This window comes from Pieris napi, chromosome 13 (genome assembly GCF_905475465.1).
Source record: "Pieris napi chromosome 13, ilPieNapi1.2, whole genome shotgun sequence".
Classification (NCBI taxonomy): domain Eukaryota; kingdom Metazoa; phylum Arthropoda; class Insecta; order Lepidoptera; family Pieridae; genus Pieris; species Pieris napi.
Window position 1 is genome coordinate 9,098,639 of NC_062246.1, and position 21,144 is coordinate 9,119,782.

Genomic DNA, 21,144 nt, shown 5'->3' on the forward strand with positions numbered 1-21,144 from the left:
TGAAATTTACCCAAACGCAATATTTTGTAAGGGAATATCGTTATCAGCCGATTTCTGTTTAAAGAGACTTTTGTCAGAGAGTTATTATGTTAAATTACAATTTATGATTGTGGAAAAAACTAAAGGGCTCATATTGGCTTCAAGTGTGCAATGATTGTTTACATTTTGTTTGCGCTTCTACTTATTAACTAAAACATATATTTGTAACTTAACTAACGTTAGGTTACATAACACTCGCAACAAAAAAGTTTAAGATCCATGTAATACCAAGTTCGTCAATTAATTCAGTTCCTACATAAGGGACCTTCTGTCTTATGTTATTACGTAATGACCAAAACTGCTTCGAGAAAAGGATGGTGCGCTGTTTTGCTCGACTTGACGGGCGCACTGCCGCGGCCGTGCCCCTTGATTTATAGTGCGTATTCCATTATTTTGGTGAGATGAATAAGAAGTTTCGTTTCGAAATATCGTTTGTTCTTGATGATTTAGTGAAATTCCGCATTTAATAATATTCGCTAAAAATCAGCTTAATACAATTCATCAGATTTAGGTATAATAAAACAAAACACGCATGATTATTCATTTATTGAGCATTCATACTACGCTAATATGTACAAATTCAACTTAATTAATCTTATTGAATATTAAAAACATATTTTTCTACTAAAACATGTAATTTGTATCTATATATACACGAAACTTGGGTATTTATAACATTGCCAGTATCTCAATCTCCAATTGATACGCATCTATTATTACATACAACGTAATTTTATGTCAATTGGTGATTTTTACTATGAGTTTGACAAAGTAAAAGCTTACCAAGTGGTGCTGGGATGGATTTTAATACAAATTTTTGACGCATATTATGCCCGTAATTGTAAGACTCTTGGCTGAGCTACCACTCGTAAACATAAACAAATAAAACGGGTAACTGCTCTATTAGTTTGATCTATTGTCTTTAATACTATATAAATAAAATATTGATAGCTGCGAAAACTATTTAATCTTCATTAATACTTATATTCACATAATTATTGCACAATTCTCTACTAAACGACATATCCTAAACGACTAGACAATATTATATTAGACTAAATTTAATGACCGATTTTATTACTAAATACTATCTTAGATCTATGATACAGCTAAAAACAATTATCTGGGTTTTTACGAAGAACAACTGCAAACGTCACCCGCTAACGCCCATTGAAATTGTCTGGATACATGAAATCCTGGGGGTTGCCATAATCATAGAGTATTCTCCTATTCTCAAATCGTTGTCCCATTCCATCAAATTGTATTTACGCTATAATAAATTGAGACAGAAATGCTCTTGTTAAAATGGCTGACTTAGGGAGGTAAGACTGATAGGTTAATATAAAACTATAAAATGTATTGTAAAAGAATCACCAAATAACAGGGACAACGTTCACAAAGGTCTAAGTTTGACCGGAATTATAATGACCGTCAAAGAAAAATCTATATTCTACTTTACTCTGACGAATTAATATTCAAATAAAAATATAGTGTTGTCATAATAACTTGGGCCTACAGCTTAAAACCAGCAATTGGCGGAAGACATTTTGGGCTGCAGAGCCAGCTGGGTGAGTGTAACTTAATGAAGATATCGTTTAAAAATATTCATATTCACATAAAAATTATTTATCCAACGGAATAGAAATATCGAATTTTGTGTGAGAACTTCGCTATCATGTCGGCTTTGTGACCCATCAACCAACTAAACATTTCACACAATTATGGTTTTTATTGTAAGTAGTAGTGCCACACCTGCAGTATCTTCGTTACTTCCATTCTCATTAATTTATTCTATGTTTGATGCAATTTCTTTAGTTTATTATAAATTAATTACGAACTTTATTTGTAAGTACAGTTCAATTGACCCTAATATTTTAAAATACTGTTTTATTGCAACTAAACGTTGAACTAGAAGAATCGTTAACACATAAAAATGAATCACAAATTATGCTAAGTGCAAAGCTCGAAGACGGCTGGACCAATTCCAATATATTTTTTTAAATATTCCTTGAAATCTGTGAAAAGTTATGAGGGAAAAATTTAACGGAATAAATTAAAAACCAGCTAACATTCCGGAAAAGCGAACTCTATGGGGTACATTGTAAAATGTTGGTGTCTATCTACTAAAAAGATAGGCTAGGTAAAAAAGAATATGTTTGTGTTTAATTTTAATGTTTACGATGTTCAACGCGTATTTAGAGACAGTAGCGACAGAGGCAAATATTAAAGGTTTAATATGTAAGGCACCCTTTCTTCTAGTTCAAATTCACTTTAATTCAATAAAATAGTAATTTTTTCAACGTCCAACAACTTTACGTATTAGAGTAGTGATGTGCGTAATTCGATTCACCGACGATATCAATATCGCTGTCACTGTGTTCCGATTCGGAGTCTGAAGTGTGAGTTGTTGATATTCGGGAATCATCCTGTAAAACAATATAAATATATATAGGACACAATAATTCTTTAGGTTACAAGGTACAAAAATTAAGTACATGCCTGTGAAAATAAAGTAAAGAAAAAATGTACACTCAGTAAGCAGACAAATAATATTATACGTGCGTGTATATACACGATGACTATATAGTCAGTTCAGTTACAAATACCAACTTCGCGGCGATAGATGGCTTTAATTTGGCAACATTCATTTATTTTATTTATGGTCTCAAACATCTCACACAAAATGAGGACAATCAAGTACTTATGATAATATGTTAGAAATACACGTGTAAAAATAACATAAGAACCAGATCCATGAAACCTCTTTACAACACAAGCCAGCAATTTTGAAGTACACAACCCCCGCGGACTTTTTGTATCGTAGAAGTTGCATGGGTCCGCCAATCTTCCGCGGATATACTCTTACAATGTAAATACATAATGTAGGAATATAGAAAATAAAAATAATAGCAAATGTTTAAAAATGCAAGGTTGTTAAACAACTCGGCAAAAAGTCTCAATGCAGTTGCCAAAGTGTCATCCGAGTCATTTTTCATCAAAGTTTTATTGTAATTTGAATTAGATGGCAATTAGATGCGGCAGTCCCTCATTAAAAAGCAATAGATATAACTAATGTATTTATAGCCGTTAAATGGGTTTTATAATGACGTAAACCAGAAAAACGATACTTCATCATCCCCATATTGACAAATTCTAAGGCGGCGTCCTAATTGGGAGCGATCGTACGATGGCGCGATGCGTTTTTCATCTCACGATCAAAGTGGTCGTGCGATGACCTAACAGGTGTCCTAATAGATCGCGCGATGTCCATCGTGTGATGCCGTCGTTCGCCCCTCGCGCGTCGACGCATCGCGTAGTAACCGATTAGGACACTCAAAAGAGATCTGTTGCTTTGATTGCATGATCGCACGATCAAACGCATCGTACGATCGTTATTAAAGCATTTCATGTGCTCGCACGATTACTTGCGAGGTTCAACAACACTCTGATGAAATCTGTATGTTTAAACTCATCGCACGACGAGATCGTGTCATCGTGCGATCTTCGCCAATTAGGACAACGCCTAAGAGCACGGAATTGCTGAATATACTATGTACTTGCTATTGTTTTCATACTAGGCGCAGGTTTTATCAGTAAAATACCAGTCGGTCTTAGATCATTTTTATTTAAAGGCAAGTGTGATCTGACTTTTGTGATTGATACGGTTGATTTTCCCATCAAGCTTTTCTTCAAGCTAGTTTCCTCGTCTTTTTTTATTCACCATGTGAGCCAGTATTCATTAAGCTGATATATGTATTCATTATTGATATGTAAGAAATCCATTAGGGCATAGTCGGAATTCGAACTGACCACCTCATCGAGAATGCTGAGCCTACCACTGGGCTAACACCACTTTTTGTCTTTCTATACGAGTTCAAAACGTAGGGGCAGAAAGAATTTAGAAAATCTTTTTTAATAATTTGTAAAACATATTTTATTTTTGTTTTATTATTAGTTAAGGAAAACATCGTGAGGAAACCAGCATGCCTTAGTCGAAAAGTCGACGGTTTGTGTCAGGCACAGAAGGTTCATCACCAGCTTGCCAATTAGAAATGATCACGGAATATCTGAGACTCAGACCTAAAACTGCATGCCTTTGAAATAGGTAGTGTAAAAAAATTTTGATTATTTGCCTAACAAAAATATCTAATGCGTAGTAAGAAAATGAAAAATAAGATATACTTAAGAGAGATATAAAATAAAAATTAAATTCTAATCAACTTTCAATGAAAAGTTGTTTTTAATCCATTAAAAAAATACAATGAGCAGGTTAATAATACCACATTATTATTTTTTTGTTGAATGGCATTAGCCACATATATTTTTCTCTCTAATATCTAATTTTTACGTTTTCTAACTCCTCTATCCAGTATTAATCATATATAGGTTATTTCTATAAGCGTTAGGTAATAACGCAAGGAATAGAACTGTAATAGACCTTCAAGTTGTATGGAATTTTGCAGCATTCATTTGATAATAATATTATTAATTATTGTACGCGAATTACCTATTCGCATTCATACATTTCCTTAAAACTGGACAGAGACTGCCGTTAAACAATTGCAACACACGAATTAATGTAAAAATATATCTATTACAGTAATTGCCCAGTACTTAATACAATAAATTAACGTTTTTGTAGACTATTTAATTTATTTAAATTAAAGACGTTTTGTTTACCTGAGAACATTTCATTGTGTGTTTAGTCGTGAAGTCCACCGCAGTAGTACCTAGGATAAAATTTTATGTTACTTTCAAAACAATAGATACTTAATATTTTATTACACGTAAACCGCATTCTTCAACTAAATAAATTATATATTAAAACAACTTCAGAAACGACAGATTATAGATCAATTGTTGATAATGAAACACTGAAGATGGTTTTTTCTTTCAGTCATTCAAAGCAATAAAATATATTTAAGATTGATTAGTCTCTACATAACGATATATTATATCATCACAATCGTTTATAGCAATAGACCCTTCCTATCTTTGAAGAATATCGATCCTCGTTTGACAATAAACTGTAAGACCTTGTATTTAGTATCAAAATATCTCAGCATGAATTTCAAGACGAAAGTTGTCATAGCAACCAAGACGTCAGCCATCTTGTCTTCGTAATTAAGGAACGTCTTGAGTTGTGGCGCCAAAGCGGCGATTCCAAATTTAATTTTCTCGTCTTTGAGGTTGGCTTCAGTCAATTAGGTGCCTTGTATCTACAAAGTGCTACGATCTGTTTTAGACTTTAATGCGATGACATTAAGATCGAATTTTTCATACTACATAAATGACTCGAGCTAGCAATAATGTATTGAAAATCGGATAATCATAGTAATTAATATTGGTACCTACAAATTAGGTAATAAACGTTTTCGTTAAATATTATTTTTAGGAAATTAATTGAGTATTATGTTTTACGTATTGGGAAATTGTAAGTAAAGAATTAGTGTGCATACGTTTGTTTACTAAGATTAAATGTATCAGGAATAATAAATTACTAATTACTTTAATAGCCAGTTACATTATAAGAAAATTAGTCTTGACGATCATTTTCAGTTATGCCAGACAATAATTAGTATTGTTTCGATATTTACAATATTATACGGTTATTGTCAATAACCGTATTCGTATAAGTCAATGATAAAAATTTGCGTCGGCTACTGGTTTTAAATCAATGTTTGCAATGAATGAATTTAAATGTACTTTCGTACTACGAACTTTAATTTAGTTATGTTATATAAACATTATCGTTTTTAAATAAGTTTTAAATTTGTTCGACGATCTGACCGTAGCTATGTACAATTTATGTCCCCACTACAATACTATAAACTCTTTTTTATAAACTATGTATGTAATTATAAATAAATAAAAAAACATTGTTATGTGTATAACTACCAAACCTAATAAAGCCTATTTGTATCAAATACTTGAGAACAACTGTTTCAAACAAGACCTGAAAGTTAGTTAGAAATTCCACAGTAATTAATAGTTATACGTTCGCTAATAAACTAAGCAATAACGCCTGCTTCGCTGAAATAGTTCCTAAATAACTTCCTTAATAAGTTAAATGTTTTTGACCTTCGATTTAATAAGCTCGTTTATCTATATAATATCTCATATCTTGTTCCTTGTTTCCTGCCAGCTACTTACCTACGTATACAATTGCGTTGTATCGGATTGAGCTAAATAATATGTCGTTCCATGAAGTTGTGGAATTAAATATCGATAAAATATAAAATAATAATAATTACAGTTGACTAAAGCAACAATAACAATATTCTTAAATATACAATAAATATTAAAAACTTAATGGACCACTCTTTTTAATTTGATTATATATTTATATCTTAGTTAAAAGTGTTTGAGAATGTCTTCTTTGCCGATGAGTAGGGATGTCTACCGATTCAAATTTAACATATTTAACATAATAAACATTTTTTTTTTGTTTTAGTATAACATAGCCTCTAGTATATTCAAATTACCAATCGTATTTAAAAGACAACAGAACTGCTATCGGTTTTTATAGACAACTTTAAGACTCAGATATAAACGTAATTTCAAGAAAGAGAGCTCCGGTATTTATATTTTTGAAAATAACCCTAACTACCAATAAATACCTTTTTGTTGCAATTTCCTCATCTGTTTCTTATGCTTCATCCTTCGATTCTGAAACCAGGTCTTTACTTGCGTCTCAGAAAGGTTGAGGGCACTAGCTAATTCCACTCTTTCTGGTGTCGACAGGTAGCGTTGGGACTCAAAACGTTTTTCCAAGCCTACATAAAGAATCACATATAACCTTTTTAACTTCAATTTTTAAAGTCATAATTTCATAGGCCTAACGAGAGTGGAGAAAAAATATCGAATTCTATGTGAATATAATTCATACAAATTCTATTAAATTATTCCTTAATGAGTATAGATTATAGTGAAGCGGATGCATTTATGTCATTTATGATTCTTTGGTTTTGTATGGTTAAAATAATATTTTAGTCGTTTGTTGGTAACTTTTCTTCCGTCACACAGTTTTTTAAACCAGCGCTAGCCGTTACTATCTGTAATTTAAGTTAATTTAATGAAGTTATACTTCTTTTGGCGCGTTAGGGAAATATTATGAGAGCAATTTTTTTTTATTGTCAGTGTTTCTACAAACGTAGAATAAGGTGGAAGATAAAAATTTTGAAAAGATTATTATCTTGTCAAGTAAAATCAAAAGAAGTATACACACGTTTTTTTATGGTATCTGTAAATGAATTGTTATAATAAACATTCACATGTTACCTTGCAACTGAATCGAGTTCAAAAATGTCTCCGAAAACAACTTATAATAAAATAAAAATACTGATCATTTGGTGATATGAGCCTACACGAGTTACAGAGAATTACAAACATCGTTTTAGTTCTAACCTGTTAACTGTGGATCGGAAAACACAGTCCTTGCTTTCCTTCGGCGGCAGTGCTTCAATGCTGACAATGACAGCTCCGACGGAGTAAACAAGGCGTGGTAGGGTACACCTGGTACACAAATTAAAATCAATCAAACACTGGAATTAACTTTGGTGGCGGTTTTTGATACTTTTAAGTAAAACTCTTTATTTAAAGCTGGGTAACAACTGACTTTAATGGTTTAAAATATGAACTAACACAAAATTAGGGGTAGAGAGGTTGCGACGCTATCAAAAACAAACTTGGCTTATCTAAGAGTTCATAAATCTAAACGACACATGACTTAACGAGAATGTTAAAATATAATTTATAAGTGTGGTAAAAACTAAAGGGCTCATATTAGCTTCAAGTGTGCCATGATTGTTTACATTTGTTTACGCTTCTAATTTTGAACTAAAATATATATATATACTTATATATGTAACTTAACTAACTTAACATTACTCGGGTCAACACAAAATTTGGCTTTGACGTTAATGCATAAAATTTAGATATTTTAGGTCGTAATTAGACGGTATAAATATTTACTTTTGTATTTAGGAGACCGATTGAACGATACCTATCAATATCTGTGGTTTTTATTTTTTATTGAAGATAAAACCATTCAAAATAATATGTTTATTTACACCTCATCGTTGTTTATCGCTCGCATAAAAACCCCACTCTTATCGCGCCGTATTTTTGAATGTATTAAAATTATTAAAAAGCATAAAAAATAAGTATCACGACAATAACTAACACAATTTTATACCAAAAATGGTTTCTTTTTTAAATAATATAATAAACTTTAGGACAAGGAACGAAATCTTTTTTGTATATATTCTTGTTACATTAAGTGTGTACGACAAATGACCATCTACATATTATAATACACAATATCTTACCCACACATGTATTATCTAAAAACTTTTAATGATATTCAGTATTTTTAAAATGTATAACTTAAATTCAGACATATGTTACAAGAGATAATGTTTATGCAAATACTAGTTACAGTATTATAAAGCCTGTTGGGAAACCCCAGTTATATTAAGTACTCGGCGTAACAATCACCATGGGACACACTGAAATACGTGACGTAATAATAATAATACACCACAGGACTAATACATAACCTACAATTATAAATACCTAATATTTAAACGTGAGTGCCTTTTTTCTTGAAGGTCTCAAAACGGGGCACTGACGATACACAGGCTGGACGCTAAAGCTATTTACATAATAATATTACAAAATAGAAGAAAATAAAATAAGTTATCCAGAAATCAAAAATATCGACTAAAAAATTAAAAGTGCGCAGTTTGAGCTGCGACACATTGTAATTAGATTATAAGTTTTATTTTTATTAAATTTGATCATCAAACTCGTTTTTTATTTCCGACGGCGACCAATAAACCTATTTGTCGAATTTGTAATTAGAGGTACAGAATTTTTACAAGGAATTCCTGGCTCTATACAGCGTGGGCACAACAACATTAGGTAGGAATAAAAAATAGATGGGATGATTAATACCAAAGAACCATCCCGAGGAGGCTAAGAACAGATGATAGGTACAGTATGACTGTGGAGAAAAAAAAAATTGGTGAACAGCTTTGTTCTCAAGACTTGTTCTCAAGAAGTTATCAGTTTATTATTATTACAAACATCGATATTGAAAAGGTAGTCTTAGTTGTAAAAAAATAAAGGTAATATTTTTTGCTAGTTTTCTTAAACAAGAGTTTTTCTGAGCACTTGGCTCTTACCACTACGATAAGCGACTCTGGGTAAGCCGTTTCATTGTAGATAAAACAGGATATTTTTTTAAGGGATGGTGACATTAGACAAATTCATTGAATTTTTCACGGTTATAAGTTGAAGGATTGACTGAGACGCTAAATTTTTTGAAGTTATACTTTTTTAGGCGCGTTATGAAAAATTGATGAGAGTGAAATTTTACGATGCGCGCGCACCGTGACACAAAATTAACAGAATGAAGTTGCCCACGGAAGATGCTACGGCATTGGACATAATTTAAAAACCACATTCGAATAATAATAGAATTTATGTTACACTTAATTTAAGAGAATAATAATAAATATTTATTTATTAAATTGTTCAAATGTAAACTGAACTTTATTGACTAAAATGACTCCTTTTCCAGTCTTTGATTATTTAATTGTGATTAATTATTTGCATGCAATCAAAAACTATTTTTAATAATGCCAAAGAAGTATAACTTCTTACTCGCGTACCTACATAAGTACACGCACCCTTTTTTTTCTTAACACAAGTAAAGTTCGGTGGCGTTTGTTGGAGGGATGTTCAATTGTATGATAAATGAAACTCTTTGTTTGAAGCTGGCTGTCAACTGGCTTTAAAACATGAGCTTATAACTAACACAATTAGGGGGATTGCGACGCTGGATTAACAAAAAACTAACTTGACTTATTTAAGGGTTCTTAAATCTAACTAACACTTTTGTTACCTATAAAGAATGTAAGTGTAATCGTCGTCGTGTATAAGTAACTTAAATAATGTTAGGTTTATGAAACCTCTATGTTTATGTAAATATTGCTGTGGTATGCTGTGATCAAGGATTTTTTAATAGTTTTTATTATTTTACAAGATTCACTATTTATGAGTTAGTGTTAGAAACTGCCTTAAATCAGGTTTAATCGTGATAATAATTGTTATTAAATCCCATTTTGGTTAAGTGCCTCCATTTCCTTTCAATGTTCTCTCTTTTTTGTTTGTTGCAGCCACTTTCTATCCGCCACATCTGTGAGATCACATGCCTTCTGGCAATGTGAGTGTCCATGGGCGGCGAGGCGGTATCATCAGATGAGCCTCCTGCCCGTTTGCCTCATATTACATACAAAAAAGACCAACGATAGACCCTACGAACGACAAGCTGTAACGGAGATTAAGAAAAGCGTTAGCAGACCACGTCTTGTATGTAATATGTTTGTATGTAATATTAAGAAATAAAGATTATTCTTTCATCTTAAAGGGATCCCATTTTTTTATAAAATACTAAATCGATTATAAAACTAGGTTTTTATCTCTTGATACGACAATTAATCTATAGTTTAATTGATTTATTATTAATACCGTAAATGTTACGATTGACAATAAACTTCTGATATGAGTTACGAATTTATGTTATCTCCCAATAAACCGTTTATCTATAAGGGATCAGATCATGCGATATTACTTATATGTACAATTTTCCTCCTTTTTGTAAACAGGAGTGATTTATTCATTTAATCAAGCCTATAATTATATTGGCTAATAAGTAATGCAGAATTAGATTTTTTTTTTTTGATTGAAATACAAATGATTGATGTTACTGCTGTTTTTTTAGAAAGTAAAATGTCTATGTTTCTATATGGACTTATGTCCATTATAATAATTATTATTATGACTAGTAACATTATATTTTTCTGACACAATATAATATTTTAAATACAAATAATTAATTGCTTTATACGGCATTTATCTCGTGAGACAATCTTTATTATTTTATTCACGAACACTTGGTATTTAATAATTATTATTCAATAATAACTTTGGTAGCCGTCTAGAAATGGGTAGGACTGGTGGTGGTGGTGGTAGGACAAGGTGGTCAAACGCGATTGTCATTCCATGGTCGTATTTCAAGTACCTACATTTTGCAGGGAATGAATGTCTTTATGGCTAAGGGTTGGAAAGTGGCGATCCTGTTAGCGGATTTAACTACACTGCCTTTAATTAGCTGTCTGGAACAAACTTAGGGTAATGGTGTAATAGCTGGGGAGGCACCCAATAGTCCTATACTCTATCGGAAGTAGACTGGGGTTGTATAGATGCAGTGGAGAGGCCTATATCCAGCAATGGACTTTGACAGGCTGATAGGATGGAAGGTGGACTACCTACTAGGAGGAATAAAATAAATAGTGTTACTTTATTAAAAAATCGTTAGGAATATGGAACAAATCTATATAATTTCAACTTCACGATAGATATAGGTTTTTATAAATGTACAAAAAACTGCTCCAAAAGGTATTGCCATTATACCATAATATTTTCAAGATAGCGTTAAATACAAAACCTTTACATAAGACTTATATATAATATGTTGGTAAATTTGTATGGTGGAAGTAGTGGAATGTACCTATCGACCTTTTTATAGATACATGACCGCCAATAAGTAATAAAATATCCGTATCTCAGGCTAATCATTTTTTATACTTTTTCCTTGCAATAAAATGTTAATGCTGCGCTATTTAGATTTAAGAAATTTGAGATAAGTAAGTTGTATATAATCGAATGAAATTACCAAAATTTATATTGTATCAATCAGCTACTAAACGGATACAGGTATGTAATTTATAAAGGGTTTTTTTTTACAACGGTTTGACGAAGCTACTAGCTTCAAGAAGACTCCACTTTTCAAATTTACACGTAATTTATTCGGTAAATTTAGTAATTTTCATATAAAAACTGATAGTCCAAAGTCCAAAGTCAACAGATTATTTTTAATATAGAAAAGCTTCCTACTTGAACAGTTGAACCCTATAAGTTTCTTACTAAAAACTATTAATCTTTTGTCTTGTCCACACTTGAAATTTGTTTTTAAATAATTTATTTCTCTTTAAAATAAATTTTTTTAACTTCTCGTAACGTCCTGAACTTAATCAGTTGTGTTTTTATACGTGATAAAATTTCTATCCATCAATGGTGCCAGGCCTTAGAAATAATCTCAAACTCTTTACATGGTTTATTTATATAATATTTTTTTAGATACATTTACAGATAGGTAGAGACAGTAGCTATAATAAATAAAGAATATATGAAACCTTATTAGTTACAAAAAACACACACACGAGAAATAAATTCTTCATCTATATTATTGCTATAAATGTACTATTATTGTTATTTTAATTTATTTATTTATTGCCGGCTTAAGGAGAGTTATGGGGGGGATAATAAGGGTCCTTAAGGATCCACCCTCGTAAGGCTTCCATGAAACAAAACATACAAACACTTATTGTTTTAAAAGTAGGAAATGTCATTTTCTGCGGCTACAATTAGTGCGATGACCCTTAATCGCGCCACAGAAGTCTTTCCGACCTCTGAGTATACAGGGTGGCCAAAAAGTCGTGGATCAAACGCAAATAGGGGATAGATGAGGTCATCAGCGGCAAAAAATTGTTCTACGGGAGGTCTCTAAGGTCAACCCCTGCAGAGTTATGATTTATTTTGGTTTTTATATGAAAATTGACTTTTTTTACTATTTTTTATTAAAATTCGAAAAAATCTACATCCTGTATCTTTTTGATAATATCCACTAGATTGGTACTGACAAGTTCTTGCGTTAGACATACTATTTATAGTTGTTTATTGAGTGTATTGAAGATAATATTAAGTTATACGATATAATTTTTTTTCAAATCAAAACTTTTTGTTTATTTCGGACCCCACTGTGAAAAAAAATTACTCTACCGAAAAGTGACCCTGTATTACAAGTTTTGGCGCATTTAATATGGATTCTGAAAAAGTATTACACGTGGCCATAAGTCGCTCTAATATCTTTCTAGGACTAAAAATCAACAACGATTCGGACTGATGATAGATTATTTACCTACCTGTGACCAGTACTGTGTGAATCGGACTAGATTCAAGAAATTGGACAGATGGCTGGAGGGTTACGTAGGAATTTGATTAGACGGTCAGATTAAGTATTATGGTCAAAGTCAGGAATTTTGAGCATATTTTATTGAAAAATATTTTGTTTCCTACAAACAACCATTGAGAAATAATTGTTTTAATACTATTATTATTTCACAATCGTTGTTTGTAATTCTTCCTAGAAAGATATTAAAGCGACTCATGGCCACGTGTAATACCTTTTCAGAATCCCTATTAAATGCGCCAAAAGTTGTAGTACAGGGACACTTTTCGGTGGTGTAATTTTTTTTCACAGTGGGGTCCAAAGTAAAGAAAAATTTATGATTTTAAAAAATGTTATATCGTATCACTTAATATTATCTTGAATACACTCAATAAACAACTATGAATAGTATGTCTAACGCAAGAACTCATCAGTACCAATCTAGTGGATATCATGAAAAAGATACAGGATGTAGATTTTTTCGAATTTTAATAAAAATTAGTAAAAAAAAGTCAATTTTCATATAAAAACCAAAATAAATCATAACTCTGCAGGGTTTGACCTTAGAGACCTCCCGTAGAACAATTTTTTGCCGCTGATAACCTCATCTATCCCCTATTTGCGTTTGATCCACGACTTTTTGGCCACCCTGTATATACAACATCCCGATTAGCTGGGGCTTTCGGGTTGGCGTGTCAGTTATTAGACTGTTATGTACATGATTAACACGATTACATAATTTTTCAGAGATGAAGCTACTTCTAATCGCTGCTTTTGTTGTCGCCGCGGCCGCCCGCCCCTCTACCATTGGCATTTTAGATGTAGAATCTGCAGGACCTATTATTATTGAAGATGAATCTTCAAACATCAACACTAACCCAGCCTTAGTCGATGAGACTGAAGACATCAACACTAACCCAGCCTTAGTCGATGAGACTGAAGACATCAACACCGACCCAGCCTTAGTCGATGAGACTGAAGACATCAACACCGACCCAGCCTTAGTCGATGAGACTGAAGACATCAACACCGACCCAGCCTTAGTCGATGAGACTGAAGACATCAACACCGACCCAGCCTTAGTCGATGAGACTGAAGACATCAACACCGACCCAGCCTTAGTCGATGAGACTGAAGACATCAACACCGACCCAGCCTTAGTCGATGAGACTGAAGACATCAACACTAACCCAGCCTTAGTCGATGAGACTGAAGACATCAACACCGACCCAGCCTTAGTCGATGAGACTGAAGACATCAACACTAACCCAGCCTTAGTCGATGAGACTGAAGACATCAACACCGACCCAGCCTTAGTCGATGAGACTGAAGACATCAACACCGACCCAGCCTTAATCGACGAACACGAATATGAACAAATTGACACCAGCCCAGCTTTAATTGAAGACAACCCAATCGTCGTTCCTGGTGGTGTTGGAAAATCCCCTCTGGTTCAAATAATCGTGAATGTCAATTCTTCTCCTATGTTTGTACACCAGATTAACAACCCCCGTGGTGTCTAATTTATTAACTACGACTAATATCCAAACGATTGCATGTATTTTTTAAATAACAAAATATATTGCATAACAAATTGTACTATTATTTCATAGATTTTAACAAACCTTTTATTTATGTAGCTGTTTTTAAAGAGAGACATAGATTACACTAAGGCTCGACACGACTATAAAGATATTGTTGAAATACATATTGACCAAGACCAAGGATTGTAGCGCCACAGGTATTTTATGTAATATTAAGTGCTTTCCGTGGCTTGACGGTTAATGACTCGAGCATATAATAAACGCGCTATATATTAAACAAAGGAATACCTTATCTTTAATACTTTTTTATTACACGTATTAAATAACATGCTTTATTATATAACTAGACTGGACGTAACTAATGGTTATAAATAAATGAACTTAGTTTTTTTAAGGTTTAATAGTTTATTTTGGTAGAAACGGTGGTATAATTTAAGATTTTTTTTTATAGAACGGGGTGCAAACGGGCAGGAGGCTCATCTGATGTTAAGTGATACGCCCATGGACACTCTCAATGCCTCGGCTCGCGAGTGCATTGCCGGCCTTTTAAAAGTTGAACTATGACGTTCGTTTCGTGAGAAATGAAAACATAACACAAAAAGCTATTTACCTTGTGACAAAAAATACGGTGTCTCCACAGCCTTGTAAGTGTTGGGCGTGTGTAAATATGCCCCTAAGGCTCCCATGGCCACTTGCAAATAACCGTCTCTTGGCACATGAGGCCTCACTTCAGCGGGCGATGGAAAATATTTAGGTTCAACATCAAACCTTCTTGGTTCTGGTTGTTTGAACGGTTGTCTATGACCGCGGTACAAAATATCCTCAATTAAAAAAGACGTTTTGGAATCTTGACGTTTTTCACTTGGTGAATCACTGCGCGTTTCTTGATTCATTGTTTCATTTAATTCACATAATCTTTTAAATAAATAATATTGTTTTTAAAAATTACATATTTGAGTCTATATTGTTATTAAAAATTTAAATAATTTGATTTAAAAAAATAATATGAAACTAGAATTGCAAAAACCCCGCGTAATTTGCACAGATTAAACGAAATGTTGAAAGAACATAAATTTAACGTTAAATCGATAATTATAACGTGGATAATTGTCGCTTTGCTCGTTGTGTGCCAAAACGAGGCTATTTCGTCTACGGACCTCGGTAAACTGTTGTAATAGGGATGGAGGGATGAGTGCTCGCGTCCCGCCCCTAAGGGGTGGCATAGTTGACGAGAACTTTTACGTTTTTTTAATTCGATACTAAAAGGTCGAGTTTTGCGTTCGATTTCGTACAGCAAACTGTCTATTTTTGTGAGCGTTTCCTAATATGTAATATGATTTTAATAGTGATGTAATATATGTAAATAGCGTTCATTCTCTGCAATTTGTTAAAATGGTATAGTGCTATAAAATAATTCCTTATTAGGGTAAAAAACTTAGGTATTTCTCAGAAATAATATTATGTATCTCAGTAGTCGGTACCCGTATTTTTGATTTCTAATTAATAATAAATAATAAATAATAATAAAAGCAAATACATTTATATTTCTATTTTTTTTCTTTTTATAATATATAATAGTTGTTGTGTGTATTTTTTATATAAGGAGTTTGGGTTTTTGTGAACAGCGAAGTCAGGAACATTAATATTTTAATGGTACTGATTCTAATCTTTATTATTATAAGTAATCCTAACAATAAAGTATACAGTATTTAATTAAAAATTAATAAAAAGAAAATTAAAACAAATTTAAAAAGTTTGTGGCAGTGTATCTTCAACGCTCACTGCATTTCCTCACTGTATACTCACGGTACTTATTCGTTTTTATATTATATATATTTAAATAAAAAATAAAAAATTCTAGTATGTATGCATCTTTACAAGTTTCAGTAGAAGCATTTGGGATCATCCATGCAAAATCGCTGTACTGCGATCGTTGCGTGTGGTACTTTATTTTAACAGTTTTTTAGAAGATTTTTTTAGACAAAACAAGCTACCATTACAGATTAATCCAATGTGGCAACTATTTATATCACATACAAAACAATACATACGCAGAAAATACAACTCAACATTAAACCGTGATAGATTAAAATATTTACAAAAAGATTTTTTCTTACAGCCCTGCGATTCTGTAACTCACTTCACGAACTCACACAGCGGTGCGGGAGAGAGACCGCCGATGCGAAAACCGCTGTGTGAGTTCGTGAAGTGAGTTACAGAATCGCAGGGCTGTATATGAACTGACATATGTCAGCTATATAGCAGACCTTTTGTCAGTTCACTCAACGGACAATTAAAAACGACTGTTAATCTATGCAATTCTTTAACTATTTCCATACCTACAATTTGTCGTGTGTGTCCTTTTTGAGAGGTTCGATTATGATGGATATTTATGTGGAGCAATGGATACAAACAATGAAACAAATAAAGATCGACTTTCCGAATGTCAATCTTAAAAACTAACTTGAAGATAATAATATACTCCAGCCATAAGTTCTGTTACAAATGAATAGGCATTTTTTTTAATGAAGTAGTGTAATATTATTAAAATTTATACCTACATATTTATTAGTCTCAGCAAAAAATAAAAAAAATATTCTATTCGAAATGGCCACCTTTGGCGTTTATACTGGCCTTTAATCTCTTTGTCCACGCATCAATGGATTCATGCACTGTTTCCAAGTGATATTTCGCCACTGCTTGCTCCAAAGATTTTTTAAGAAACGTTAACGTTTTTTAGAAACGAATGTTGCTGTGTCATTTAGAGCAGGCCATGAACTCTAAAACTGACAATAATTTGAAGTCTAAATGGTTAAGGTCTGGGCTAGTAGTTTTTATTTAATTACAAACACAGCAAAGTCTGCACTGCAGATAATAAATAAATGTCATTCACGCTGAATTTAATTTAATCCATAGTATCAAAACTGTGTCATCACAAACACCCTGAATCTCACCCTAATCCAAAGGGGTGGGATCCAAACAACCAATGAGAAGCAAGAACGCGCGCATAAATATCTAGTCCACCAATCAGAGGGCGCCAATTACGGATCAAAAGCGGAGATTTGGGGTCGCTTGACGTTTTATCGCCGTTTATGGATTAACTTGTGCTTACATCTGAGTTTACGTGTTTCGTTTCGAGTGTTCGAGAATCTTACAGTACTCAGGCCACTCACATTTTACACACAATTTTAAAGAAATCAACAAAAATACATAGCGGAACGGATCGTTTTATCTAAGAGATCTCTTCCAGGCAAGGTTTTTGTTGTCGTGGTTGCAAGGTTTTCTCAACATAATGGCTAGGAGTCGATAACTGAACTTACTCCCGTAATTGAAATATGTATTGGTTGAAATAAAAAAAAGACTTATTGGCAACCCTACGCATCAGGTAAAGTTGGTTTGGTTTGTCACCTAATCTATAAAAAAAGCGGGATTTTGTTCTCGCTAAGTCTAGTTTTTTAAATGTGACTCGATTATCTAAGAAGTATCTATGAGCTTTACAATTCCATTTATCACTGGTTGTAACAAGTATATTTCCTTACATTATAATTCAATTAATAATAATAAGTTTTTTTAAAGACACCCATCGCCTAATCTAAAAACTATAATTTAACGTAGTTACTTATTTAACGCCATAAAACAAATGAACTAATTAAAAAATAATTTCCTACATAATGAAATATACACTGGAACTAAAATACGATAACTTCTTTTGTCCTCTAAGACCTCAAACCCCTTGCCATAAACCACTTTTCCAAGGGCCAAAATTCCCAGCTAAATTAGTTTATAGCTTCAATAAACACAAATTCGTGCAATCAAAAGGAGCGCACGCATTATTAAGCCAAATTAAATTATACCCCTTGTCAAATTGTAGCTGTCAAAATAAATTTGCCGTAGATAATAGAGTTTGCGATGATTGAGGACGCGTGCGCAACTTGTATTGATAATTTTGCTTTATTTTCGCGTTATTGAGGTGGGAGATTCCTGCTGAAGTTACCAATAGATTTTGCGTAACACATGTGAAGTAAAATTTCGTAAAGAAACCGGATCAGATACAAAAATACGCGTGTCAGGCACAGAAGGCTGATCACAAAATTTTATTTATTTATTTTCTATTCTCACAGTATTATAATAAAATAGAAAATTTATTAATACGAAATTAAAGCTAAGAATATAATATTACATATAAACAAATAAAGAAAACATACAACCTTTTATAACAAATTATTAATAATGTGAATTCAGCCTGTGTGCAAATAAATTTATCATTGTATCAGGTAATGTAATTCTTTTTCTTAACTTTTTCAATAAACCGTCCAACCCTTTAATTTATATAATGAGTAAGTCGTCTAGTATAATCATTTTTGTATGCCCCTGTTGTTACAATAAAAGTGTTTAGTCAACTAATCGATATTTATCACAAGTGACCTCTTGATTGGCTCATACGTGCTTTCCCATAATTAGCCATGGGAACTTTACCTGATGCGTAGGGCTGTCAAACTAATCAAACTTTTTGCTGCTTCAGATTTCTGTTTAAGCTTTTAGTTCAAAATTTGCAAGATTACAAGACTAGAATTTGTTTCTGCCTTGCGATTCTGTAACTCACTTTTCGAACTCACACAGCGGTTTTCGCATCGGTGGTCGCTCTCAAATCAGTCGTGAAGCAGTCATTTTATGATTTGGCATTCTGATAAACAATAAACTACAAGGTCCCACCTTTTCAGAATGCCAAATCATAAAATGATTGCTTCACGACTGATTTGAGAGCGACCGCCGATGCGAAAACCGCTGTGTGAGTTCGAAAAGTGAGTTACAGAATCGCAGGGCAGGTTTGTTAAATTCAAATTCATTTAGGTAACACAATGTACACTTGAACGTCAATAAAGATATACATATTAAATGCTTCTAATTTTACATTTACTGCCAGTTCTCAAATCAAGAGTAGAACGGATGAGAAGAACTGGCAATATACTCTTGTTAAGTTTTTTTTCCTATTGATAGGATTACGTAGTTCATGAGGTCTTCAAGCTTAACGCTGTTCTCCTTATACGTTTCAGATTGACGTCTAATGCTGGTCACCGTCCTATAAATTTCCAGCATATCTAGTTCCTAGCGCTTTGCTTGCTTTTTAATGAGTAGGTATATAGTATTCATGTACTTTTTGCGTTGCACAAATGCTTGGCTCTTACTACAAAAAATTACAGTGGTACATTTCTTAAATTATTGTATCACTACATCATCACATTATTAAATATATCACCACATTATCAAATTAATATTAATTGCAATGTTTCACTCCAATAATCAAGTTTGCCAAAAGTAGTATATATATTAAGTAGATTTAAAAACCGTAGTAGTTATTCTATACGTATAGTAATTAACTATGGTTACAAGCATTTTAAATGGCCATGTTTGCGAAACGATTATGAAGGTAAATAATGAAATAAAGTAACGTTTTATTTAAACGAAGTTGTATACATCCCTACCGTATGTTGACAGACAACGTGTCATATCAAAAATCGCACGAGTGACACTTAACGGCTGACTCTAATTAAGGCATGTGTCTACTCAACCTCGATATAAAATCGTTGTCAGGTGTTAAAAACAGTTCTATCGCCTTTTGTAAATGTAAGACGAAATATTGTTTTTTTTATTATGTTTAGTGTACAAGTGTATATGAATGTGTCGAAAAATAAAGATAAATGGCATATGCTGGACCGAAGATGGGATTCTAACCCTTATTCTACCCTGTGTACTGTAGGGTTAGAACACTAGTGTAACAATAACTAACACTTGGGTTCAAACACTAAACTATTCTATATTAAATTTTATATAATTTTGTTGTGTTGTAAGCTAATTAACAATAATATTATGTAAAGCACTGAGCCTAGCCTATTATATTCAATAATTTCTGATTTTTTTTTTTCTTAAAAAATATGTTACTTGTTGATAAAGTGGTTTTTTATGTTTGAAAGTCTTTAAGTAATTAGTACAGTTCTTTCTAGTTGCGAGTACAAACAAAGAAAATACAAATATTATCTCTATAAAAGAAATACATACATGTTATATCGTAATGGGTACAGATAATAGAAATAATTTTAATTATAAATTAATCTTTTATTCTAAATTTATGACGTTATAATACAAAATTTATGGTCTTAAAAAACTACATATTTTAAATCTGATTCTTAGACCTACAACGCACTAGCGGCTGGCCGCAATGCGGAAAAATAATCAGAGGCCCTCCAACCTCTTTAGGTCTAGGCCTCAGATTTCTAAATCTGTTTCATGATCACTTCCCAATCTAATATGCAAGAAGATGATCAACCTCCAGGTCCTGACACACGTCGTCGACTTTTTGGGTCTAAGACATGTCGGTTTCCTCATGTTTTCCTTCACTGTTAGAGCGAATGTTAAATTTGCACATAAAAAGTCCATTGGTAAAAGCCGGAGATCAAACTTTCGACCTCAGGGATGAAAGTCGCA

General features: G+C 32.6%; 2 protein-coding genes across 2 annotated transcripts; one reads left to right on the top strand and one right to left on the bottom strand.

The window, feature by feature from the left end:
* Window positions 1-1,379: 1,379 nt before the first annotated feature.
* On the bottom strand, window positions 1,380-15,830 carry LOC125055020 (brain-specific homeobox protein homolog). Its single transcript, XM_047657214.1, has 5 exons — window positions 15,272-15,830; window positions 7,447-7,554; window positions 6,660-6,815; window positions 4,720-4,769; window positions 1,380-2,465 (listed from the first exon to the last, which is right to left on the bottom strand). Exons 1-5 carry the CDS (start codon window positions 15,552-15,554, stop codon window positions 2,352-2,354), a joined length of 711 nt encoding a protein of 236 aa, XP_047513170.1. The 5' UTR covers window positions 15,555-15,830; the 3' UTR covers window positions 1,380-2,351.
* On the top strand, window positions 11,767-14,714 carry LOC125055019. Its single transcript, XM_047657213.1, has 2 exons — window positions 11,767-11,823; window positions 13,865-14,714. Exon 2 carries the CDS (start codon window positions 13,867-13,869, stop codon window positions 14,638-14,640), a length of 774 nt encoding a protein of 257 aa, XP_047513169.1. The 5' UTR covers window positions 11,767-11,823; window positions 13,865-13,866; the 3' UTR covers window positions 14,641-14,714.
* Window positions 15,831-21,144: the final 5,314 nt, after the last annotated feature.

Coding starts and splice junctions, on each gene's coding strand:
- LOC125055019 (XM_047657213.1), top strand. CDS start 13,867: ATGAAGCTACTTCTAATCGCTGCTTTTGTTGTCGCCGCGGCCGCCCGC.
- LOC125055020 (XM_047657214.1), bottom strand. CDS start 15,554: ATGAATCAAGAAACGCGCAGTGATTCACCAAGTGAAAAACGTCAAGAT. Junction 6,816..7,446: donor TTCCGATCCACAGTTAACAG/GTTAGAACTAAA, acceptor TTCTTTATGTAG/GCTTGGAAAAACGTTTTGAG. Junction 4,770..6,659: donor GAGGAAATTGCAACAAAAAG/GTATTTATTGGT, acceptor ATTTTATCCTAG/GTACTACTGCGGTGGACTTC.